Here is a 27,791-nt window from a genome sequence, read left to right as displayed (position 1 = left end):
ACACCCCTTGAGCCATGGCTCTAAATTCTGCCTCTGCACTTGATCTTGCAACTACATTTTGCTTCTTGCTCCTCCATGTCACCAGATTTCCACCCAAGAACATGCAGTACCCTGTGGTGGATCTCCTATCAACAATCGATCCTGCATAGTCAGCATCAGTATATACTTTCATGGATAAGTTTTCCCCCTTTTTGAATAGCAATCCTTTTCCTGGAGAGGCTTTTAAGTACTGAATAATTTTATCTACTGCCTGCAAGTGTCTTTCTCTTGGATCATGCATAAATTGACTAACCACACTAACTGCATAGGCTATATCTGGCCTAGTGTGTGAAAGATAAATGAGTTTTCCCACAAGTCTTTGATATTGTGTCTTCTCCACTTTTGGGTTTTCCTCATCATTCCCAATCCTATGATTTTGCTCTATTGGCACTCCAGTGGGCTTACAACCCAACTTACCAATCTCTTTGAGAAGATCAAGGATGTATTTCCTTTGAGAAATAAAGATGCCCTGTCTCGAGTAAGCAACCTCTATCCCAAGGAAGTACTTCAGCTTCCCAAGATCCTTCATTTCAAATTGAGCAGCTAGTCTCTCCCTCAAATTTTGTTTTTCAATCTCATCATCACCTGTAATAATCATATCATCTACATAGACCAAAAGTAGAGTGAGTTTACCATTCTGAGAATGTTTTATAAACAGAGTATGGTCACCTTGGCTTTGTCGGTACCCCAAAGATACCATAGCTTGAGTAAACCTTCCAAACCAAGCACGAGGTGATTGTTTAAGACCATATAGGGCCTTCTTAAGTCTGCACGCCTTATTCCCTTCATTAACAATACCATAACCAGGTGGAATCTCCATGTATACTTCTTCCTCCAAGCTTCCATGCAAGAAGGCATTTTTAACATCAAATTGATGCATTGCCCAACCAAAGTGTGCTGCCAGGGAGAGAATAATCCTGACGGTATTCATTTTTGCCACTGGAGCAAAAGTCTCCTCATAATCGATTCCATAGGTTTGAGTGTACCCTTTTGCAACCAACCTTGCTTTATACCGATCGAGTGTGCCATCAGACTTATACTTAACTGTGTATATCCACCTACAACCCACTGCTTTCTTATCTTTTGGTCTCTCTGCAATCTCCCAAGTCTCATTCCTTTCTAACGCGCTCATTTCTTCATTCATGGCTCGAATCCAGTTCTCATCTTTTAAGGCTTCTTGTACCGATGAAGGGATTTTGATAGAATCAATAGCTGAAAGAAAACTCTGGTGCTGCATAGAAAGTTTTTCTGTAGACACAAATTGGGATATAGGATATTTGGCACAAGATCTTTTTTCTTTTCTCAAGGCAATAGGTAAATCATTTAGGTTAGGTTCAAAAGCAGTATTTAAGGTGTCCTCAAGAGTCTCACTGGTATGAGTTCTTACCTCCGGTTTAGACAATTGAAGTTGCTGTTCGACCAGGACGGGTTCTTGTTGCCTTCGCTGATATTGTTTTCCAAAATATTTGTCTTCATTATTCTTCTCTGGTAATGATGTTGGTGCAGGGTCTTTGTCATCCTCCCTAAGAACGAAATCCTGCAACAAAGGAAAAGGTGGCAACTCAAGGTCCTCAGCTTCTTGAATACTCTCCCCCTGAAGCTGAGAACTAGGAAAGAAAGACTCTGTTTCATGGAAGGTGACATCTTTGGAAATATACACTTTACGACTTTGAGGATGATAACATTTGTACCCCTTTTTGTTGGGGGCATAACCGATGAAGACACATTTGATGGCACGAGGATCTAACTTACCCCGATAAGGACTATGAACATGGACAAAAGCAGGACAACCAAAGACACGATTCTGAAGACTATTCAACATGGGAATATAAGGATAGAATGTGGTCATAACCTGAATAGGAGTAACACCCTCTAAAACCCGAGAGGGTAATCTATTAATCAAATAAGTGGCAGTCAGGACTGCTTCCCCCCAGTAAGATCTAGGAACAGATGTTTGGAAAAGTAAAGCTCGAGTAACCTCAAGGAGATGACGATTTTTCCTTTCAGCAACCCCATTTTGTTGAGGAGTGTCCACACAGGTTAATTCATGAACAACTCCATTTTCCTCAAGGAACTTGGAAAGGTTTTGGTTCACATATTCTCTTCCATTATCAGAACGCAATCTCTTAATTGGACTTTCAAATTGTGTTTGAATCATTCTGTAAAACTTTACAAACAAGTGAAAAACTTCAGACTTATCTTTCATGAGGAATATCCAAGTAACCCGAGTACAATCATCAATAAATGAAACAAACCATTTTGCACCCGAGATATTAGGAATAGGTGAAGGTTCCCATACATCTGAATGAATAAGATCAAAAGGTTTAGAACTTTTATTACCATTGGGAGGAAAAGTTGTCCGATGGTGTTTAGCAAACTGACAAACATCACAATAAAATGACTCAGCAGACACTTTTGTAAATAAAACAGGAAATAAGGACTTTAGGGTACTAAATGGAGGATGACCAAGACGTCTGTGTTGAAGCCATATTTGAGAGGATGACCAAGATTCACGACCTTGCTGAAAATTAGAAGTGTGTGCCTGTAGTCTAGCACCCTTTTTACTTTCTTCATGTTGTAAATAATATAACCCGCCCTGCTCTTTAGCAATTCCAATAGTCTTCCCCGTGGCAAGATCCTGAAAAACACAATGGGAAGGGAAAAATACCACTGCACAATTTAAATCTTGGGTAATCTTTTGAATAGACAAGAGGTTATTGGATAGTTTGGGAACATGAAGCACATTTTTTAAAGGAAATGAAGGTTGAAGGTGAATGTTACCACAACCATTAATGGGGGTAGTGGAACCATTAGCAACAGTAATATATGGCTTACCGGATAAAGTAGTGTAGGATGAAAAAAAAGAGGAATGAGGTGTCATATGATCAGTAGCACCAGAGTCTATAATCCAGATATTTTCAGTACTAGAAGCATTAAAGGATAAAAAACTAGAACTCTTACCACTCATAGTAAAGGAACAATAGCTAGATGGCTTACTAAGGGAGTCCATGAGAGTTCAAAACCAACTTTTTTCAGATTGGCAAAATTTGATCCTGTTCACGCACACAAAAAAAAATCCGCCGGAAAAATTTTCCGGTGGCGGTTTCCGGCGAGCAGTGGCAGTTCTGGCGAGCGACGGAAGTAGTGGTCGGTGGTGGTGGTCGGCGGTGGTGGTCGGCGGTGGTCAATGGCGGTGGCAGTAACGGTCAATGGTGCAAGGTGGTGGTGGTGATCAATGGAGAAAGGATAAGGAAAATAAAAAGTTGCAGCAATGAAGGCTGTCCAACAAAAAAAATAATTGCAGCAATGAAGGCTGTCAAGAAAAATGATTACAGCAATGAAGGCTGTCAAGGAAAATGATTACAGCAATGAAGGCTAAAAAAAAAAAATTGCGGAAGCAGAGTCTCCTAGATCAGGAGCTCTGATACCAAGTGGAAAGAAATAGATGAAATATATTTCTGAGATATCTTACAAATGTGATTACAGTCTCTATTTATAGACTGTTTTACAACCTAATTAAAGAAAGAAATAATAGACAATGAAAGCCAGAAATAATGAGTGTTTAAAGTTGTACAAATCAAATAAAATAAAATCACTACCAAATCTGTCCTAATAAATATAAAATGGAATCTGCACTTAATTATAACATAATTCTCCTGATCATGCAACAGATCCCAATGATGATACCTGCATCCAAAAAAAAAACTTTAAAATAGAAAGCACACATTTCTAGCAACTTCAACAATTATCTCAGTCCCCTCCTCCTACACAGAAATTATTAAAAAAACTATTACTGCTTAATAGTTTTGGGCAAACCCTTAAAAGGGCTTATTTCCAATAGGGCCCCTTCCCTAACAGTTTCAGACAGGCACAAGATTCTTCTCGGCCATTATTGGACTAACCTGTTTTGATTAGTGGACACAAAACTCAAATTCAATTCTTCTTAACCCTCAGTCTGATGGCATAATGGTGGTGGGTGGTTGACTGACTTACTAGGTACACTCATTTCCTAAACTTAAGTCATCCTTTTACAAATCATGATGTAGCAGAAGTTTTTCTTAAGGAAATGGTCAGGTTCTATGGATTTCCAGCTACGATTTTTTAAGTTAGGGACAATAAATTTCTTAGCCTTTTTTGGATTGACCTGTATGCTTAGTGGACACAACTTTGATTCAATTTTGCTTATCATCCTCAGTCTGATGGCCAAATTGAAATAATAAACAAATGCTTAGAAACTTAACTTTGAAATTATAAATAAATGCTTGGAAACTTATCTACCGTGTTTGACAGGAAGCTAGCCAAAACTGTGGCTTGGCTGGGCTGAATTTTGGTTCAATACCAATTATAACAGCTCCCCTAAATTGACACCATCCAAGGCCATATTTGGATGTCACCCACCTCATTCCTAAAGGGTATCACACACTGCCTTCAACAAGATAAGAAGTAAACAAATTAAGGCATAAAAGAATATTCTTCTCGACTTGAAGATGAACCTTTTAAAAGCACAAGATCAGATGAAAAAGTTTGCTGATAAACATAGGCAAGAAGTGCACTTTGAAATTTGAGATTGGGTACATAAAAAATTACAACTCAAGATACGGTAACCATTGGCAGAGTAAATGAATGAGAGGTTGAGTCCGTGATTATATGACCCTTATCAGATTATCATGAAGGTGGGACAGGTTGCTTATCATGAAAGCAGAACCCATCAGTTTTTCATGTATCGCTTGTACCCCAACCTCTTCCTTTGATACTATCAGAAAATCTGTAGCTACAAGTTGAACCTATAGAAGAAGTCATAGCAGTTCGTAACAAGTCTGCAAAAGGAACTGAAGCTCTAGTCAAATGGAAAATTTTGGTACTATAACAAACAATTTCCACACTTTCTTTTTGAGGACAAGGTGGAAGTATTGTTAGTAACAGACCTCTTTTTAGGAGAGTTTATCTAAGAGAAGGTAGGAAGAAAAGGAATCTGGGCCCAAAAAGCCCAAAGTCCAGTAATGAGTAAAATATGGGCTTTTGCTTCCTGCACCCTCATAATTACTAACTTCACCTCTATACTAAGAGAAATAGACTAAAATTCCCTCTCTCGTGCATTGTGCTGTTGCTATTGCCACTGCCGCTTCTGCCGCCACCTACACCTTTGTTGTCCATAGTGCGCTACACTTTTGGAGAGAAAGAAAAGTTGTTCTGAAAAGCTTGTTCTGTGAGCTTTCATTTACTTTCTAGAAAGCTTGTTCTGGAAATTCTATTGCAAAATACTTGTTCCAGAATGCATTTCAAGTGTTTTGGAACTCATTCCGCAAAGCTCATTTTGGAAGGTATTGTATATGTTCTGAAAAGCTTGTTCTGGAAATTCTGTTTGGAAAGCTTATTCCATAATGTATTTCATGTGTTCTGGAAATCCAATTCTGGAAATCATGTTTTGGAAATTCCAGAGAGTTTGTTTTCGAAGATTTCTAGAACAGGTAGTCCTGAAATCACTTTTACAAAGGATAAAATGGTCCTTTTAAAAATTATGGGGGTGCAGTTAGAAATTATAGGGGTGCAGGAATAAAAAGCCAAAGTCAGTTGTATAGAAGAATAGGGATGAGGTGAAAATGGGGGGAGGTGGAGGGGGAAAGGACAAATATTTTGGGTTGTAAGGAAGAGATCAGGTTCTTGAATTCCTATAAACACATTCTTGTATCTTTTACTGCAGTAGGGATATTTATTTCCTAAAATGAGTGAATATAATAAAGATTCATTCTTTCTTCTATAGTTTCTTTTATATTCAGTTCATTCCTTGCACATTCTTCTGTTTTCATGTTCTTTACCTTGGACTTTATAGTTCTGTATTGTGCACTCTTTTCTCAGTTGGTGCTATCTCTAGCATCTTATGGATTATGTTTCTTTTGACTTGTAATTCTTGAAAGTTGTCACTCTGTTCAATGCTTATGATCTGAGCCATGCAGATTTTGGACCAATATAAAGTGTCTCATGATACTCGTACAAGAGAAGGTGCTGCGGTTTCTGGGAGTATGCCGAAAAGTGTGATATTGGTTGGTCATTCAATGGGAGGTTTTGTTGCTAGGGCTGCTGTTATACATCCTCATCTTAGGAAATCAGCAGTTGAAACTGTTCTTACACTTTCAACTCCACATCAGTAGGTTTCTTTTTTCCTATTATTGTTTTTCTATGTGCTACTTAAATGTTTGATGGGATACATGCATTTTATTCAGATCACCTCCTGTGGCACTGCAGCCTTCATTGGGTCATTACTTTGCTCGTGTAAATTCCAAATGGAGAGAAGGATATAAGGTTCAAACCACTAACACAGGGCGTTATGTGTCTGATCCAGTTCTCTCTAATGTTGTAGTTGTATCTATTTCTGGTGCCTACAATGATTACCAGGTATTGTCAATGGTTTTCACCTCTCCTCCTATATGCAGTAGATTTATCACCAATAAATGATATTTGATAGAAAAAGCAGACCTTGTTTGTCTGCACTTCAGAAGATTATTTGCCTTATGTTTTGGTAAAATTTAACTGTTTCTAGATTGTGGGCGCCAGCCCTATTACTGTCTCTATTTAAGGACATTCTTAATTTGTATCTCCTTTTAGTATGATTAAATTTCCATCTTATGTAATATCTAGAAATGAACTTTGTTAAATTTTGAGTAAATGCATATTTTTGTTTGTTGTTAGGGACTTTGATCTTTTATCATTATTCTATGGAAGTTCAAGTTGTATTGTCTCAATGAATCACACATTTATTAAAGAACTGCTAAATATTATGAACCTTCACATAATGGTTTAGTTTTTGTTCTTTCTTATCTCCAGGTACGGTCAAAATTAACATCACTTGATAATATTGTGCCCCCAACCCATGGCTTCATGATCAGTAGTACAGCCATGAAAAATGTGTGGTTGTCAATGGAACATCAAGCTATTTTATGGTGTAATCAATTGGTTGTCCAAGTAAGTAGGTCTCTTCTTTGTCAAGAACTTAGACATGTTTCTCCTTTATGTGATCCTTATCATTTTTATTCTTATCTAGGTATCACACACGCTTCTTAGTTTGATAGATTCCAGAACAGGCCAACCATTTGCAGATACTCAAAAGAGACTTGCGGTTTTTGCAAGAATGCTGCGTAGTGGAATATCACATAATTTTGACTGGATGATGCAGTTACCCTCTTATAAACAGCCAATAAACATTTCTGTCCAGAATACAAAAGATGTCACTGGTATATGTTGTTGCTAATTTTATTATCCCATGATTCTTGTATTTAGTTTATCTGAAAATTCTGTTGACAAGCTTTCTAGAATCATCTATAATCATTCCAGTACTATTTTATGGACATATAGCTGTTGAAGCTTTTGCTTATAATATAAAGTTAAATTATGCTTTATGGACAAAGAAGATAGCTTTTTCCATTTTTCTCTCTCACCAGCCATCTTCATTTATACTGGTAAAAACTCTTATAAATGCTTGTCTTATGATTTTTCCATAACTGATGCAATGTACAAACATTTTTGACAAATGGTTTTGCATTTGTCATGTGGTGGTTTCTGTTTAATTAGATTAAATTTTGTCAATGTCAAGATATCTCAATTTGGAAATAACCTTCCACATTTGTGCAAAATTTTATATTGAAATTATATTGTAGCTACAGGATCTCCACCACATAGGCCGATTGCTTGTCCTGCCAATGTTCATTGGAATGATGGGGGCCTTGATAGAGACTTATACATTCAGATAAATGAGGTGACTGTATTAGCAATGGATGGTCGCAAGCGGTGGTTGGACATACAAAAATTGGTATTTGCTTACTGTTTCTTTGATACAATATCCAAAATATTCTACACACAAAGGAAAAGTTCTGTAGAAATTGTAGGGATTTAGGTAGAGAAGGAGGAGGGAAAGACAGAATAAACATTGAATAATAGAAAATAAATAGTATTGATATATGTTGTGCAATGATTTGTTAGAAAATCTTGAATCTTGGAATATAATGGAGTATGGAAATTGTTGAAACTATGAATGGCTTTTTTCCAAACCTTGAAATGCTCAAGAATATTGAGCTAGTCACCTTGTAGATTTGCTGTGTGGTCTTTTGCTTGAGAGTTTCTACTTTTTGCAAAAGTGTCCATGACAATTTGAACTTTCACTCTCAAAGTTTTATAGCGTCACTGATAGCAATTTCTATTAGAATGGTGCAATTGCTTAATCATTTAATCTTGATGTGTAGGGTTTAAATGGAAAAAGTCATTTTGTACTTGTGACCAATCTAGAGCCATGTTCTGGAATTAGACTTCATTTGTGGCCGGAAAAGGGGAAATCTGCTACTAGTTTACCTCTCAATGATAGGGTTGTTGAAGTAACAGCAAAGATGATGCGCATTCCCTCAGGTCCAGCACCACGTCAGGTACATTATGCCTCTTTCCAGACTATTCTTTCTTGTTTGGATTATCTTTATACTACATTACTATTGTTGAGTTCCTTAAGATAGTATGAGGAAGATGTTTATTTAATTTTATATGGTTACTTATAATATTTAATCTGCAATAATATAACAGCTTGAACCTGGAAGTCAGACTGAGCAAGCTCCTCCATCTGCTGTATTTTGGTTGGGTCCGGAAGATATGCATGGCTTCAGATTTCTTACTATATCAGTTGCACCTCGTCCGGTACAGTTTTTAGTTTTGAATGATTTCTTTTTAGATATTAAGAAATGCATATCTTCCCCAGAGGTTTTTCTGAAATATTTGATTCTTTTCTTCCCTTGGGCCTTTTTGGTCTGCTTGATTAGGAGTTTGAGATTGAATCTTTTTCATTTTAAAGTTTCCACGGGGAAGCCTGTACATGCTACATTTGGTCTTACAAGTATCTTTCATAAAATTAGAAAGGTGATTTTCATCTGGATGGGTGGATTGTGTGTTAAACTAAATATTGTTTTATCTTTTTCTAATCTTAAAAATTCTTACGTGAGTGTAATTTCATGTGGCCATAGTAATTATGATGACTGAAGATGGAATAATTAAATCATTCTGCCTATAAATTGGATATAGTTTTTGTATGGTCTTTGTACTTGAAATGTGTGTTCCATATTTGCATGTGTAATGACAATGTGGTTCGCAGAGTGTTTCAGGAAGACCCCCGCCAGCAGCATCCATGGCAGTTGGACAGTTCTTTAATCCAGAGGAGGGCAGTCAAGAATTATCTCCATGGTTTATGCTTCAATCTACCTATTCTCAGAAGGTTGTTATTTTCGTGGAATGCTGCTGACCTATAGAGTGTAGACTATATTGTAGTTTTATTTACTTATATGAATTTATTTTCATTGCAATGCCTGTTGTTACATCAGAAATTGTTCTAATTCTGAAGGAGTTTGCAGGATATAGACCTTATATAGGTTAAGCTTGCTTTGATGCTTACATGTGACATTGGAACTATTATCTGGGATGTGCCTTTTGTCTTGTTAGGTTATATATAACATAATAAAAATATACATGTGAAAATTTAATGAGAAATCAAGTGAAATTATACTGTTACGGTGCTAAAATATGTTTTATCCATTTTCAGCAACTTGCAAATTAATGGAACAGTTTTTTCTTCTTCCGTGCGCAAAAACTTAACTTTGATATGTCGTTTTATGCAGGATTTGGTTTTGGAGGAAGCTCATCCGCTAGCTGTCAAATTATCATTTGCCATTAGTGTGGGTCTTCTACCTGTTACTTTGTCTTTGAAAACTGTCAGCTGTGGAATCAGAAACTCTGGACTTCCAGAAGAGGAGGCTGGAGACCTTGAAAGTAGTAGTAAGAATCCTAATCAAATACCAACTGAACTGTCGGTTACAAATTTTACTTTTGGTGATAGCTTTTTCTGTCGTGTGCTTGTTTTCTAACTTCATATGGCATCATGATGTATTGAAATTTTTTGTACGTAGTGGAAAGTTTAGCAAGTATCAAAAAGACATCCGAAAAATAGATGAATGGTTTATTACATTGACCCTAAAGGGATTTTAGTTAGTATTATTTGTGGGTTTGCACTTGTGTTTCTAATAGTTATACTAATTTAGTACTAGACTTGAGTCCCACAGTGGAAGTATGGGATTTTCTGTGGAGTTTGAGGCTTTGGACTCTCTTACTACAACAATTAATTTTTGTCCTGCGATTCTCCCAAGGTTCTTATTACTGATGTGATTAGTAGCAAAAATCAAGTTACCAAACACTTGAGTTAGTTCTTAAACTCTTACAAAATTACAATCTTATGTATAAGTTAACTATCAAACTCTTTTATGAGTAAACTTCGGTAAATTCTTTAGACATGTGTAAAATTACATAAACTCTCGAGTTAAGAAATGAGTCAAAGAGTTTGAAATTAAAAACTAGCTCCTTTTATCTTTCATTAAATTTTTGTATGATTTGTTCATTGATGTATTAATCTAATTTGGCAATATTGTTCTAAGTACTTACTACCTGTTAAGGAAAAAGTCCAACACCTCAAGGTTTTCATTAGCGTTTCAAAACAACTAATTCTAAAACATGATCACACTTCGTCTATAAGACGATAGTGCTATAAAAACAACAGATAATGTAAAATGTAAGTGTTTTGTCAGACAGACAATACAAGACTATGCAATACTTTTCTCAAAGTTTGATATGGTGCACATGAGAACATATGAAATGCGCACCAAACATCAGGCGATGCACATAGACATAGCAAACCTTGTACTTAGATTAAATATCCAAGTGCTTACTTTGTGTTTGCAGGGAATGTCCGCTTGGCAAAGAGACCCATTTGTAATTAGATATTGAAGATCTCTCGAGACGTGGGCTAAAACTATTTTCTTCATCAACTTCTTGACACAAAGATTGTCAAATCTAACCCAACTATCTACCTTGTACGAAATGCACGCCAATCATGAATTTTTGCGAAAGGCTATACTACCTAGGGAGCTAAGCTTGGTCAAAAGGAACAAAGACTGAGATGACATTAAATGCAACAATCATGACTAAACTTGTTAGCAATGTTGTTAAACTCGCGAGTTCACTTGCATACTCACATGAGTCAGCGAGTTTTGAGGAGAAGCCGAGGGGACTAGACTTGCGGATCAGAATTGAATCGGAGGAAGTCGTCGTGCGGCTCGGAGGATTGCCTGAGCTTGTCAATTTTGTACTCAATTCCTGAACAACCATTTTGGTTAAAAAAAGGGTCTTTTCGTTGCCGTTAAGGCCAAGTGGCAGAAGTTACAGCCCAAAACAAGATGCTCTCTGTTACGTAAGACATCTCCAAACAAATTGCACAACTCACTTACCTCCACCTGTTGTCTTCATTCGCGCTTGCCATCGATGTCGTTGTCGCTGCCGTCTCACTTCACATTTGCGTTCTCAGCTATGATTGTGTTCGCAATTGTGTTCGAAACCGTGCAAAGTGATTTTGTTCGTCACCGATCTTTGCCGCTTGCACTTGCTGCTGGTCGTCGCTGCTCGCCGACCGCACCGCCCTCGCTCAAAATAGCTATTCTCTTTGTGTATCTTTTCTGTGTTCTTCTCTATATAGAAAAATGATTTATACTAGGAGAGAGAGCTTAAACAATCCTCCCTAGTCATTAGACCCAATGATCAATCGATAATTAAAGTACCAAACCTCTCGATCTTAGCCAGAAGTTGTTGTTTGACAAAGAATACTCAGGTTTAGGCAGGAGTGACTTGAGTAAAGAATACATCTTGACAAGGTTAGCCAGAAGTGACTGCAATCCAAAAGAATACCCGGTTAGCAAAGAGTGACCAAATATAAAGAATACTCTAGGTTAGCCAGCTTGAGCAAAGAATACTTGGTGTCAGCCACTAGTGGCTTCAGGAGTTAGTCAAGAATGACTATGAGCCCAAAGAATACTTATTGCTAGGAGCGACTTGTGTCAAGAATACTCTACTTGTACTTTGCAATATTAGTTTGCTTAGTTGAACTTGACTGGTTTGGTCAATAATTGGATGTAGTCTATTGCAATAGATGAACCAATGTAAATTACTATGTGTGGTTTCTCTATTCTTTATCTCCTCTTTATATTGCATGTCATCATCGTTTACACTAACCCAAAATGTTTTACCGAACATTCTTGAAATAAGTTTTTTGTCACACTTGCACTGATTTTTCAAACGCTAAGGCTATGATCTAATCACTTGTTAAAGTAAATATGGACATATGTTAATCAAGTGATTTAGTTGAACTGTGAATTTGCGTTTAACTCACCTCATTAAGCTGGAAGAGCTAAGCTTAAAATAAGTTTCGACTATGTTCGTTTGATCACATTTGTTATGAGTAGGTCTTCTAGGGAAATATTTAAGGTTTATTAGACAAAATATCTTGAAATGTGTTTGTAAAAAGATTTCACTTAGTCTTACTTTCTCAATGTACCTTCATAAGCAAAAATGCATCAAAAGCTATGTGTCAGACGAAAGATTCATAGTCTGATATTTAGTCTAAGTATATGAGAAAATATATCCAAACAAATGATCCAGTAAGGATGTATAGAGTCTGACATGACACATTAGATGGAAGACCTTTTGTCTAATAGTTTTATGTACCAAGTTGTACGATTAATTTACAAAAAGTTATTTTAGGAATTAATTAAATTAAAATTCAACTCTCCCTCATGAATTTCCTGTTTTTCTCTCTATCATACTTTGTTTTTGTGTTTTGCTAATTTTCTTTATTTTGAAGTTAAAATGTTGAATTATTGTTGTTTTAGGATGCATATATGTCATAAATATATTTTTAATACTTTTTTTTATTGTTATGCATATATTTCATAAATATATTTTTTAATACTTTTTTTTATATTAGATAAATAGGGTTTTTCAAAATTAGGAAAAAGTAGTGTTCATTGTGGGTGTTGCAAACCACCACGATGCTATGACCATAACATAATATGGTGGGTGGTGAATGAAAGAAACAACCTACTCTAGAAAAAGGGGGTTGGGAGGGGTTTGTTTGAATAGAGCTTAAAACATTGTATCGGATGCTATAAAAGGGCCCTCTAATGGTTTATAGAACATGTTCACAATATTTTCATAAAGCGTTAAAGAGACTGTCGAGAATTAATGCAATAGATAATAACAAGGATTACTAAGTTTTTATACTACTTCACCCCAAACTTGGGTCATGTCCCACTCTCATTTGCAAAGGACATAGGGTTTCACTAATCAATAAAGATTATAGGATTATCTTGTGACTTTTGGCTTACAACAAGTGCATGAAGCCACTCTTGGGTATCCGAGTATAAAATGCCTTTCTAGGCTAAGTATTCAAAGTCTTTCTAGGCTATATGATAATCTCGCTGTCACTATATGCAACTGTAATAAGTTGTTCTCTAGTCAATTTGACATACAAATTAAAGAGCATAAGAAATGGAGTTGTGTGATCAATTGTTCCTGAATCAAGAATCCAAGCACCCAAAAGTCAGTAGTATTCAATGTACACTTATCTTTCATGCACAAGGTATACAATTAAGAGAACTTAATAATTGATTCAATCAAGTTTCTCCTTGTAGGCTTTCATACCAAACATTGAAAAAAAAATCAGCAAATAGAGATTTAACAAAGAGAACTAGTTTGGAAATAACCAAAAGATTCAAATCTACTCAAATCATAGCCAAATGAGACATCAACACCACTTGGAATGGGTTCAGGAGTTCCCAATAACCCTATCTATGACCATAGCAAGTGGGCTTTACCAGAGCAAGGTACGTGGTCTACATGCGTCGATATTGGTGATGGTGCGTGGTAACCTTTTTTGCAATGCAACTTCGGTGTTGTGATATGTGGGGCATACCTTTTTGGTCCACTACTAACTCAATAGTAGAGCGAGGCTCCTAAGATTAGGAGCTCTATACCAACTTGAACCATGTAAGACAGTAAAGAATAATTCTCTTGATAACTATTATGAAGTGGACTTATTATCATACACCAAACCCATAGGAGCTTTATATTTTATTTTGAGGTCATCGAGTATGATCTTCATCCATAATAGTTCACAAACCCCTTGAGCCATGACTCTAGATTCTGCTTCTGCACTTGATCTTGCAACTACATTTTGTTTCTTGCTCCTCCATGTCACCAAATTTCCACCCAGGAACATGCAATAGCCTGTGGTGGATCTCCTATCAACAATTGATCCTGCATAGTCAACATCAGTATATATTTTCATGGATAAGTTTCCCCCTTTTATGAATTACATTCCTTTCCCTGGAGAGGCTTTTAAGTACTAAATAATTCTATTTACTGCTTGCAAGTCTTTCTCTTGGATCATGCATCAATTGGCTAACCACACTAACTGCATAAGCTATGTCTGGCCAAGTCTGTGATAGGTAAATGAGTTTTTCCACAAGTCTTTGATATTGTGTCTTCTCCACCTTTGGATTTTCCTCATCATTCCCAATCCTATGATTTTGCTCTATTGGCACTTCAGTGGTCTTGCAACCCAACTTACCAGTCTTTTTGAGGAGATCAAGAATGTATTTCCTTTGAGGAATAAAGATGCCCTGTCTCGAGTAAGCAAGCTCTATCCCAAGGAAGTACATCAACTACCTAAGACCCCTCATCTCAAATTGAGCAGCCAGTCTCTCCCTCAAAGTTTGTTTTTCAATCTCATCATCACCTGTAATAATCATATCATCTACATAGACCAAAAGTAGAGTGAGTTTACCATTTTGAGAATGTTTTATAAATAGAGTATGGTCACCTTGGCTTTGTCGGTACCCCAAAGATACCATAGCTTGAGTAAACCTTCCAAACCAAGCACGAGGTGATTGTTTAAGACCATATAGGGCCTTCTTAAGTCTGCACACCTTATCCCTTCATTAATAACACCATAACCAGGTGGAATCTCCATGTATACTTCTTCCTTCAAACTTCCATGCAAGAAGACATTTTTAACATCAAATTGATGCATCTCCCAACCTAAGTGCGTTGTCAGGGAGAGAATAATCCCGATTGTATTCATTTTTGCCATTGGAGCAAAAGTCTCCTCATAATCAATCCCATAGGTTTGAGTATACCCTTTTGCAACCAACCTTGCTTTATACCGATCCAGTGTGCCATCAGACTTATACTTAATTGTGTATATCCACCTACAACCCAATGCCTTATTATCTTTTGGTCTCTCTACCATTTCCCAAGTCTCATTCCTTTCTAATGCACTCATTTCTTCATTCATGGCTCGAATCCAGCTCTCATATTTTCAGGCTTCTTGTATTGATGTAAGGATTCTGATAGAATCAATAGCTGAAAGAAAACTTCGGTAATGCATATAAAGTTTTTTTACAAACACAAATTGGGATATAGGATATTTGGCACAAGGTCTTTTTTCTTTTCTCAAGGCAATAGGTAAATCATTTAGGTTAGGTTAAAAAGCAGTATTTAAGGTGCCCTCAAGAGTCTCACGATGAGTTCTTACCTCCGGTTCAGACAATTGAAGTTGCTATTCGACCAGGACGGGTTCTTGTTGCCTTTGCTGATACTGTTTTCCAAAATATTTGTCCTTATTATTTTTCTCTGGTAATGATGTTGGTGCATGGTCTTTGTCATCCACCCTAAGAATGGAATCCAACAACAAAGGAAAAGGTGGCAACTCATGAACCTCAACTTCTTGAATACTCTTCCCCTAAAGCTGAGAACTAGGAAAGAAAGACTCTGTTTCATGAATGGTGATATCCTTGGAAACATAGACTTTACGACTTTGAGGGTGATAACATTTGTACCCCTTTTTGTCGGGGGCATAACCGATGAAGATACATTTGATGGCGCGAGGATTTAACTTACCCCCGATAAGGACTATGAATATGGACAAACGCAGGACAACCAAAGACACGATTATGAAGACTAGTCAACATGGGAATAGAAGGATAGAATGTGGTCATAAACTGAATAAGATTAACACCCTTTAGAACCCGAGAGGGTAATCTATTAATCAAAGAAGTGGCAGTCAAGACCATGGTTGTCAAACTCGCGAGTCTACGTAGACTCGTGGGAGCTCCGTAGACTCGTAAGAGTCTACTTTCATATTAAAAAAAAAAAAAAGTGAAAATAACTACATTTAGTCCTGAATGAGAATTAATAATATACCAAATCATCTAACTTCAAAGTCTCAAATAAAGAAGGTCATACAAATACTATAAAAGTTAAATTGTTCAATTCAAGTCATAGAAATTAAATAATTAGAAATTCAAATTTCTATATCCAATCCTCTAATGATATCCTCTCCTCCATCATCTCCATCATCATCTCCATCATCATCTTCATCATCATCTCCATCTTCATCTTCATCTTCATCCACATTGACATCAAAAGTCAAATTTTCAAGATCAAATGCATCTAGAGTTGGAACTGTTATTGCCAGATTTAAGTGAACAGTTGCATCTTGAACTTGATCAATCTCATCAATATTATCTCCCTCTTCAATTATCCATTCATCATCTGATTGAATATCATCAAAGGGAACAACAACTGTTTTTCTAATTTGCTTATTACTCAACTTCAAGTTGTACATGACATACACCAAATCATTAATCTTTTTCTGACGCAAACGGTTTCTTCTCTTTGTATGAACCTATATTAAATAGGAAATCTAGTAACTAACCATATAAAACTAAATAAAGAAATTATAAATAACTTCAATTACCATTTCAAATGAGCTCCAATTTCGCTCACATCCAGAAGAGCTACAAGTCAAGCTTAGAATTCGGATAGCAAACCTCTTCAACTCTGGAGTTCTATACCCAAACATCTCCCACCATTCTCCAGGAAGTATTGTTTTTCTACTTTCCTTTGCGTCATCCATTGCAAAGGCTCCTCTACCAAAATGATACTCAACAAGTTGCACATTAATTATCCTTCTTTCAGCAGCATCCTTAACCAATCTTCTCATGGATGTATACAAGCCTTCTTTCACCTCAGGATCATCAGATCTAAACTCAGGTTCATAATGGAATTGGGGATTGAGATAGTATGCAGCTGCATGCAGAGGCCTATGAAGTTGATTATTCCATCTTGCATCAATTATTTTCCAAACCTCTTCATAGCTACATACATTCATTCAATAGTAATCAATACCAATTATCATATAAGTAATAGAAGGAGTAATTAAATTTTTAAAGAGAAAATCTATAAAATTTTTATCTTTTCTTAATATGATTAAAATTGTTCTTAATCTTCTCCTTTGCATGATCCATCTCTTCATATATGAAACCCATTGTAGGTTTTGCCTCTGAATCCACCAATCTTAGGACCACCATAAGAGGGGCAGCAACTTTGAGGCACGTGGAGATATTCTTCCAAAATCGGTTGTCTAATATCATATTTTCAACCTTTTTCCCCTCTTGTGAAGTTCCAAATTTACTTGTTTTCCATTCTTCAGAACTGAACATGGTCAATAATGAGGCTTTCAGTTCATGAAGACAACCTAGAGTTAAATAAGCGGTGGCAAATCTAGTTACTCCCGGTCTTATCAAGTCTCTTTCTTTCGTGAACTTCTTCAACATCCTAATTAGCATGGATCTGCCATAAATATAAGTGGTGATCTTTCTTCCTTTCGTGATAGTAAGCTCATGGACCTTCAACTTCTTTTCAAAATCTTCAAAAATCAAATCAATGCAGTGTGCAACACATGGGGTCCAATACAAATGCTCCCTTTTTTGCATCAACAACTCTCCAGCTGCCTTGAAATTTGCAGCATTATCAGTCACCACTTGCACCACATTTTCTTCTCCAACTAATTCAACAACATCATCCAGCATCTTAAAAACTTTATCTGCTGTTTTTGATATGTCTGAGGTGTCCAATGAATACATAAAAACAGTCCCTTTAGGACTATTTACCAAGAAGTTGCAAATAGAACGCCTCTTTTTATCTGTCCACCCATCAGACATGATTGTGCAACCTGTTTTCTTTCACTCTTCCTTGTATTCTTGAAGCACTAAATCAGTTTTGTCAATTGCTTGCTTTAATAGTTTTTCTCTAATATATGATAAGATGGGGGTTTATAGCCAGCTCCATATTTTCCAATCATTTCACACATCTTTGTAAAAGCTAGATTTTTAACTACATTAAACGGAATGACACTTGTGTAAAAAAATTCAGCAACTTGAGCATCCACTTCTTCTTTATAACCTTTCTTCATCATTTGATTTATGGTAGCTTGAACTGCCCCCCTACTACCAACTTTTTCTTTTCCTTTAGAACCAAATATATGTTGTCTTTCTTCAAGCCCCTCACATCCTTGGTCTTCATCAATTATATTTAACTTTCTTTTTTTCAAAGAGGCTTGCTTAGCTTCTGCAACAATTTTTATCATCAAATCTCTTATTTCTTCTGGAACAGAACAACAAGGTTCAGAGTCCTTCCTAGTTCCAGCAAGATGATGCTTGAACCTAAATATTCCTCCACTCACAGTCTTTGAACAATAACTACACTTCACTTTTTTACCATTTCCATTAATATCTATGCTTCCATCCAACATTAGTTCTATTTCCTGAAGCATTTTTACTTCTATTAGAAGATGCAGATGCAGTTCTATTGAGCTCACTTGAATTTGATCCAATCCCAGACATTTCTTAACAAAAATACTGCTCCTCCAAATTCAATTTCTGTCAAAAAAACAAAAGTGCAGGGCAACCAACAACTATTCTCAATTAAAAAACAGTTCATTCTGCAGCCAATTAAAAAAAAAAACAGAACCCTAATAATCCCTTCCCTTTCCTACCCTAATTTCACACCACCCAACTCTAACCTTATATGATGAGCAGCAACAACCCACAAGTCCGACAAACACTCCAACGCGACCACCGCAACGCACCACCGCGACGCCCCACCTGCAAAAACCCACGAGTCCGACGAACACTCCGACGCGACCACCGCAACGCACCACCGCGACGCCCCACCTGCAGCAACGCGACGCCACCACCTGCAACAACTCGCGACGCGACCACCACCTACAGCAACCTGCAGCAACTCGCGATGCGACCACCACCACTGCAACTTGCGACGCAACCACCACCACCACCACTGCAACTTACAACTCAATCTATCACTGCCACACTCCACAGAACAAAACGGAAACACAAAACGAAACGCAAAAACCTAAGTTTTTTTATTTCATTCAGGCCCCCCATTCAAAATGACACAGTTTTGTTTTTTAAAAAAAAAACCCAGCTGGACTCGCCAACTCGGACCAGAGTCGCGAGTCCACACCGAGTCTATCGATTCCACACCGAGTCCACCGAGTTTACCTCAAAACCGAGTCTGCTACCGAGTTAACTCGGTAAGGCAAAGTGGGAACGTGAACTCGGAGGAGTCAACGAGTTGACTCGCGAGTTTGACAACCATGGTCAAGATTACTTCCCCCAGTAAGGTCTAGTAATAGACGTTTGGATAAGTAAAACTCTAGTAACCTCAAGGAGATGACGATTTTTCCTTTTAGCAACCCCATTTTTTTGAGGAGTGTCCACACAAGTTAATTGATGAACAACTCCATTTTCCTAAAGGAACTTGGAGAGGTTTTGGTTCGCATATTCTCTTCCATTATCAGAACGCAATCTCTTAATTGGACTTTCAAATTTTGTTTGAACCATTCTATAAAAATTTACAAACAATGGAAACACTTCAGACTTATCTTTCATGAGGAATATCCAGGTAATCCGAGTACAATCATCAATAAATGAAACAAATCATTTTGCACCCGAGATATTAGGAATAGGTGAAGGTCCCCCCATACATCTGAATGAATAAGATCAAAAGGTTTAGAACTTTTATTATCATTGGGAAGAAAAGTTGTCCGATGGTGTTTTTAGGAAACTGACAAACATCAAAATGAAAAGACTCAACAAACACTTTTGTAAATACAACAGGAAATAAGGACTTTAGGATACTAAATGGAGGATGACCAAGATTCAAGGCTTTGTTGAAGATTAGAAGTGTGTTCCTGTAGTCTAGAACACTTTTTATTTTCTTCATGTTGTAAATAATATAACCCGCCTTGCTCTTTAGCAATTCCAATAGTCTTCCCCGTGGCAAGATCTTGAAAAACACAATGGGAATAAAAAAATACCACTGCACAATTTAAATCTTGGGTAACCTTTTGAATAGACAAGAGGTTATTGGATAGTTTGGGCACATGAAACTCATTTTTTAAAGGAAAGGAAGGTTGAAGGTGGATGTTACCACGACCAGTAACAAGGGTAGTGGAACCATTAACATTAGTAATATGTTGGTTACCAGATAAAACAGTGTAGGATGAAAAATAAGAGGAATGAGGCGTCATATGATCAGTAGCACCAAAGTCTATAATGCAGATATTTTCAGTACTAGAAGCATTAAAGGATAAGAAACTAGAACTCTTACCACTCATAGTTAAGGAACAATAACTAGATGTCTTACAAAGGGAGTCCATGAGAGCTCAAAATTGATTGAGCGTTTCAGATTGACAAAATTTGGTCTTGTTCACAAAAAGAAAAAGTTCGCCGGAAAATTTTTCCGGTGGAGGTTTTCGATGGTCGGCGGTGGTCTGCGGCGGCGGTCAATGGCGGTGATAGTGATGGTCAACGGTGCAAGGTGGTGGTCAATGGAGAAAAGGGAAGGAAAAAAAAACAATTGCAGCAAATAAGGTTGCCCAAAAAAAGTAATTGCAGCAATGAAGGCTAACCAGAAAAATAGTTGCAGCAATAAAGGTTGCTAAAAATAAAAAGATTGCAGAAATAGAGTCTCCCAGATCAGGAGCTCTGATATCAAGTTGAAAGAAATATATTTATGAGATTAAGAAGTGGACTTTAAGCCTAACTCAACCTCATAAAACTAGCTTATGAGGTGAGATTTGCACCCACTTATATACTGCGAATGACTCTAATATCTAGTCAATGTGGGATCTCCAACACTCCCCTCACGCCGAAAGTGACAGCTCGTGCGTGAGACAACATAATATGCGTGTGGTTCAATCATACACCAATTATGTTCTCATCGTTGCCATATGTAGTAATCAAAATTTTAAAAATAAGGTAATACAAATTTGTTGAAATGAATTGGAATATTCTAAAAACATATTTTCCTAATCACTATGGAGATATTGAACATATGTTTATCCTAATAATCCGCTACTTACAGCAATATCGGTTAGACTTATCAAAACTGTCTTGTTTGTTATCATCATGTCTTGCACATGATTTTTAGACTAAGACTTCCATCTTATCAACACTAGTCTCATTTATGCCTTATCAGGGAATTGGTGGCAAGTTTAGGTAGGCCATGGCATTGTGGTGGCGCCATAACTGATTTTTGATCTTATTCTTCTTTGATGATATACACAAATATGTTTGAAGATGTGGGAAATCTCCAAAAGTTTACAATTTTTCCAAAAGATATGATGTAATAATTTGTCTTTAATGAAAAGAATTGGGCTTGAACATGACTTTGTTTTTGCATATAGTTGAATGCATTATAAATTTGTGATGAATATGTTTCTGCTGTTTCTACTGTTTTCTTTACAGCTTAGATAACTATAGCTAGGTATTTCAGGGCTCTGCAAATTGCGCTGTTTCCCACCTGTTGCACTTGCATGGGATGATACATCTGGTCTTCATATATATCCAAATTTAAATAGTGAGATAATTGTTGTTGATTCCTCCCCAGCACATTGGAGTTCAACCCAGCAATCTGAAAAAACCATTGTTCTTTTGCTGGTATGAATCACCTAATTTAAAAAATTCAAATGTTTTCCCCCTTAAATTCTTCAACAAATAAAGCATTGGAGTTACTTTCATGCCAAACTACCAAATACTATGACTATCTAGAATTTTGGCAGTGGCAGGTATTATGACTATTCTTTTAATTTTAATTTCTCCACTATTCTGTAGGTTGACCCACATTGTTCTTATAAGAGTAGCATTTCAATTTCTGTCAGTGCTGCTGCAAGTAGGCTTCTACTATTGTATAGTCCAAAGGTAAATGAACTTTTTTATGCCTGACTTTTGTAACCTCTTATCAGGCCTTTTATTTATTAATTTGGATTTCCAATAGTTTCATGCCTTTAAGAAACATTTAGAGTTATATCTTCATTAGAATTTTTTTTATTATCCTCTTTTGTGCAATTTAGTTTTCTATTGATTTACAATTGTAAATTGTTGCTTCATGCATATGGTCTCTTCTTCCATTAGTGTAAAATAATTTTGTTTATTGACTATTCATGCAGATAGTTGGTTTCTCTATTGCTGTTGTTTTCTTTGCTCTAATGCGGCAAGCATATTCATGGGATCTTGATCTGAGGATACCATCAATGCTGACAGCTTTGGAATCAAATTTGACACTAATATCACATTTGTTTCCCTTAGCCATTCTACCCATTTTCTTTTCCTTATTCGTTTCACTGTTGATGTCTCAGCCACTTCCTCCATTTGCTAGCTTCATTGGCATCTCTCTTATTTGTTATATCTTTGCAAACGGATTCATAGCCATTCTAATCCTGATTACTCACTTGGTATTCTTTGTGGCTGCTGTTACACATATCTTCATCAAAACAAGGTTAGATGACTGATTGATATATACCACTTATCACCCTAAATTTTACCTAATATGTCTGCTAATGTAAAGAACGGTACCATTGATTAATAGGACTTTGGCTAGCAAATCACATTTCTTGTGGATATCTGTTAATCTTTATTTATTGTTTTATCTCTACCAATAGAAATTTTAGGCTAATAATCAACAACATAAATGCTAACTGTGTCTACATTTTTAATGATAAATATGTTGCAGGTGGCAAATGTGGGAACGGAATTTTAGCTTTTTTTCTCTTTGTTGGTTTGATAATCATTCGTCTAGCTTCTTTTCTCTGAAGGTAAAGTACAACCTTATATGTTCTGTGATTGACAAACCAAGTATGTTGTATTTGGATTTCTTATCCACATCTTGTAGGCCTACTGGCCTAGTTTATTTCCAAATTTCATTTTTTATTTTCATGAGTTCCTTCTGTGGGGGAAAGGGTAGTAGAATAGGGGTGGAAAGTAGACAAGGATTATGGTAGAAGTAATTTGTGATCTTCAGTTTTCTTTGTACTTCAAGTTCAGCACATTTACCTTTGAATCTTGGTACTTACATTAAACAGGTGGTTAGGGTTCTAAGATCCAATCCAGTACTTGTTATGGCACTTACTGCAATGGTCTTGGCAAGCTTGGTTCATCCATCCTTTGGTCTCCTTATACTTCTCTTCTCTCACTTTCTCTGTTGTCACAATGCATTATGCAGGTATATATATCTACATTTTTTCCATTTCTTTAGTTACTGCAAAGGATGAAATTACTTGATCATTTGATATTGTTCTTGTACTTTAGAATGCCTATCAATGTATCTTACATGTAACTGGCAGACATAATCTGATTCAATGTTCTTCTTCTAGTATGAGTTTTAACAAATGATGTTTTGGGGTGTTAATATCGCTTGGTATGTTTTGACACATGCATGCATGCTTGTTGTAGAGAGGGTTCTGGTTCAGGGAAGCTGTTGTATTACTCCTTATTTCCTTTCTGTTTTCAACACGACTAAACTGCTGTTGTTCAGCAATATTGTTTAAAAAATGTTTGTATGCTCTTTTTAATTGGGAATAGGGTTATCAAAATGGGTGGGTGGATCCGTTCAATTAACCAACCTTTTTATTTTATTTTATTTTCAAACTACATTGAACATATACACTTTTTATGATACTTAAGTATTTTCTTGATTTACTTGTTTTATAACTGTTAAACTATTGGAAAGAGAGAGACATTGAGCAGAAACCTTGTATTTATGAGACAACAGAAACACTTTATTTATATTAAGAAAATTGAATCAATATAATAGAGGAGATTTGATATCCTCCAATAACAAATATATGATACAGGAATAAATAAAACCGTTCCTAATAATACATAGGTAATCTAGATATTTTTTGTTGTATAGTATCTGTATGTACCTTATTTTTATAATTATAACAATAGTATTTTTCTTTTCTAATTATACTTGATGATAAAAATTGGGAAATTTCAAACAAATAAATTATTAGTGTATTTTAATTTATTAAAACTGGTTGATGGACCAACTCAACCTGAAACTAGCCTTGAGTTGGGAGATTGTCAAATTTGAATCCAATACAAACATGGGTTGCACCCAACCCAACTTGTTTTTTAGCGGGTTGAGGATGAGTTGGGTTGACCTCTTTGACCCCTCTACCATGGAAAAAGGCAGGGCTATGTATAAAGATAAAAGTTCTGAATTAAGTATGATTTATATTGTCTATATGTAGATATGTTTTAGAAATTATACTAATTACTCAAATGATCTTCATATATGGTGCATATGTGTGGGTGTTACGAAGTTCTAAAATCAATGGCTGCTAAAGGATGAAAACACGTGATATGATATAAAATAACATACCTCCGTGCTTGAAGGTTCCTCCCTTACGCAACTGCATATACAAATTTGGATTCAAAACTATCATGAAAAAGTCGTTTTTTCATGATATATTTTAATTATTATTATTGTTCTTTTAATATGACAAAAAACATTTTAATTAGTGTAGATATGAATAAATTTATAACTTTTGGTGAAAAGAATTAGAATTGAGAAGATTGAAAAGTGAGTCAAGAAGATCTAATTGGAATGCTTATACATTGTCCATGGTGCCTCCAAGCAGTGAACATTTACTTCAACATTGACAGGGATGAAAGCCAACAATGATAAGAATGGAGGGTTGCCCATCAAAGCGTGGGCATCAATGAAATTAAAATAAAAAAAAAAAAGAGGAAAGCAGGTTAGTAGTGGCACAAGCAGGTAAGAAGTGGCACAAGCATGCTATAACCTAAGTGCATTTTTGTGCACGATAGTGGCCTGAGTAGTGGGTTGCATTCTCTGTAATAATGGTTGATTATATCAATTGTCATGTTATTGAACCACTAAAACCTAGAACTTCTCCCTCTAATTTTTTCCACAAAGGCATATTGAAGGCTTCCAACGAAGAAGCTAAGGAAAACTAGCCTCACAAGGAAGGTGCCTTTTGAGAAGCTCTCAAATAGGAGTCTATCCTAGAATGACTCTCGAACAATCTTGGCATCAATTTTTTACTCATTCAAAGGTGGCAAATACATAGAGAGCATAGATTAGACGAGTACAAATAATTATGAGTGAGAAGGAGATGGCTGGTTTATCACAGAGATTCACTTACAGGTTGGACTAAGAATTATGCAATATCTAAAAGGGATTGTAGGCAAAGGAATTTTGTTAAAATGAAATGGAAATGTAAATCTCGAAATGTATACATATGCTGACTACGCTGGGTCAATTGTGGATAGGAGATGAACTAGGTGGCAATCTTGTAACTTGAAATAGTAAAAACCACAAAATGCGGTAGCAAGATCTAGTGTTGAAACATAGTTTAGGGCAAGACTTAAGAATAAAGTGGGATGAATGGATGAGACTTTACTGTGATAATAAATCTACTATTAGCATAGAACCAAACACAACGAAATTGATCAACATTTTATTAAAAAAGAAAAATTAGACAGTGGTCAAATCTGCATTCCATGTGTCTCCTCTCAAGACATACTTGTAGACCTTCTAGAAAGGGATTGAATAGCAATTACTTTGAAAGGATTGTTTCCAAGCTAGGAATGGAAAATGCATATTCACCAGCTTTAGGGGAGTGTCAACAATTATATTTTATTATTCTATATTTAGCAAATTATAATTAAAGTGTATAATGTAAATATCCCTGAATAATAAGGATCTGATTATATCTTTGAATAATAGGTATCTGATTACATTATGGGCTGTTATTTTATTTCCAAAATTAGTTTTCCAATCTTGTATATATATTTGATGTACTCTTAGCAATAAAATTATTCTATTAATACACTAGTCTAATTGGCTCAAATACAAGTTGAGGTTATAGTTGTGATTCAAAAGGAGAAGCCTTTTATCCTTTTGTAATAAATATTTATTTTATTCTATGCTTGGCTGGATTGTAGTAAATAAATACCAAAAGAAATTATTTGAGAAAATATTGGGTATGGGAGAAGATGCTATTTGGTTGCAACTATAATTGGGAAACTGAAATAGTATTTCACCAAGATAATCATCTTATATACGAGTAATGTTGAGACCTATAGAGAGAAATGGTAGTCATGCGATAAAATCTAGTTTGCATTGGTACAACTCAGGAACATATATCCATATATCTTACATATCATTACATAGGGATGGGCCTTAGCCCATATACAATATATATGTAAAGTCAATTTTTGGCCCCACATTGATTTAGTGAAGACGTTTGCCAACTGATCGTTGGAATTAATAGTGGTAATGTCTCTATAAAGTTTTTTATTGAATGAAGTGACAATCTATCTTGATATGTTTAGTCCTCTCATAAAATACTAGGTTTGAGACAATACGAACAACAACTTGGTTATCATAAATGAGAGTCATTTATGTAGCTTCGTGAAATCTTAGTTCTTTAAGTCACTATTTGAGCCAAATAAGCCCATAAGAGGCAGAAGCCATGACTCTGTACTATGTTCTCTACTAGGTCTTACCACTACATTCTGATTCTAAGAATTCAAGTTGTTACCAATAAAGACATAATATTTGTAAATGGATCTCTTGTAGTAGGTCATCCTGCTCAATATGCATTTGAGTATCCCTCAACTCAAGTATGATTATTGTGTCCGTATGATAAACCTTTTCTTGTGGTCCCTTTAATGCACTTTACAATTTGAATGACTACATTTCGATGTCTTGCACATGGAGAATTAAGCAATTGTCTCACCACATTGACTGTAAAAGAGATGTTAAGATGAGTGACCACGAGGTAGCTCAGTTTTCCAACCAATCTCTTGTATCTCTTAGGGTCTGTAACCCTAATGCGGTACAGGTTTAGCATTAACATCTATTACGAAGTGGACTTTAAGCCTAACTCAACCCCATAAAACCGGCTCATAGGGTTGAGGTTTGCACCCACTTATATACAATGAAAGACTCTAATCTCTAGTCGATGTGGGATCTCCAACACACCCCCTCACGCCGAGACTGTCAACTCGTGCGTGGGACTATATATTATGGGTGGTCCGATAGCGGCCCGATAGCGGGTGGCACGATAGGCCCAACAAATTATCGCTAGGATAGGCTCAAAATGGCTCTGATACCAAGTGGAAAGAAATAGATGAAATATAATTTTGAGATGTCTTACAAATGTGATTACAGTCTCTATTTATAGACTGTTTTACAACCTAATTAAAGAAAGAAATAATAGGCAATGAAATCCAGAAATAATAAGTGTTTAAAGCTGTACAAATCAAATAAAATCAAATCACTAACAAATCTGTCCTAATAAATATAAAATGGAATCTGCACTTAATTATAACATAATTCTCCTGATTATGCAACAACATCCATAGGTGTGTCCATGGTTTGGAATTCATTTCTCAGTTTCTCTAAAATATCCAATGCATACTTTCTTTGATAAATTATAATTCCATTGTTGGATTGTGCTACCTCAATTCTCAAGAAGTATGAGTCTCTCAAGATCTTTTGTTTGATAATGATGAGTAAGGCGTTGTTCTATCTATAAAATGTCATGGTGATCACTACTTGTAGAAATAATGTCATCAACATATACTATTAAGTACATACACCTAATAACTGAAAGACCATAAAACACAAATATGGTCAGTTTCACTTGGATTCATACCAAAATG

The 27,791-nt window shown here is 36.0% G+C and overlaps 1 protein-coding gene across 14 annotated transcripts in view; it reads left to right on the top strand.

Moving 5' to 3' along the window:
- The window catches only part of LOC137827005 (GPI inositol-deacylase), a 39,169-nt gene that overhangs the window by 5,755 nt on the left and 5,623 nt on the right, over positions 1–27,791 (top strand). For 4 of the 14 annotated variants that reach the window (XM_068633182.1, XM_068633180.1, XM_068633189.1 and 1 more), the window contains exons 4-17: positions 5,994–6,184; positions 6,261–6,432; positions 6,862–6,999; positions 7,079–7,268; positions 7,692–7,843; positions 8,274–8,450; positions 8,602–8,712; positions 9,164–9,283; positions 9,684–9,840; positions 21,589–21,752; positions 21,927–22,013; positions 22,262–22,590; positions 22,825–22,906; positions 23,174–23,313. In XM_068633182.1, the coding sequence (XP_068489283.1) occupies positions 5,994–6,184; positions 6,261–6,432; positions 6,862–6,999; positions 7,079–7,268; positions 7,692–7,843; positions 8,274–8,450; positions 8,602–8,712; positions 9,164–9,283; positions 9,684–9,840; positions 21,589–21,752; positions 21,927–22,013; positions 22,262–22,590; positions 22,825–22,906; positions 23,174–23,313 (2,210 nt within the window). Of the gene's footprint in view, positions 1–5,993; positions 6,185–6,260; positions 6,433–6,861; positions 7,000–7,078; positions 7,269–7,691; positions 7,844–8,273; positions 8,451–8,601; positions 8,713–9,163; positions 9,284–9,683; positions 9,841–21,579; positions 21,753–21,926; positions 22,014–22,261; positions 22,591–22,824; positions 22,907–23,173; positions 23,314–27,791 lie in introns of all 14 variants that reach the window. The other 10 variants (XM_068633184.1, XM_068633183.1, XM_068633191.1 and 7 more) reach the window with 3 other exon arrangements.

Source organism: Phaseolus vulgaris, chromosome 8, assembly GCF_000499845.2.
Source record: "Phaseolus vulgaris cultivar G19833 chromosome 8, P. vulgaris v2.0, whole genome shotgun sequence".
Classification (NCBI taxonomy): Eukaryota; Viridiplantae; Streptophyta; class Magnoliopsida; order Fabales; family Fabaceae; genus Phaseolus; species Phaseolus vulgaris.
This window is presented reverse-complemented; position numbering and strand designations above follow the sequence as displayed.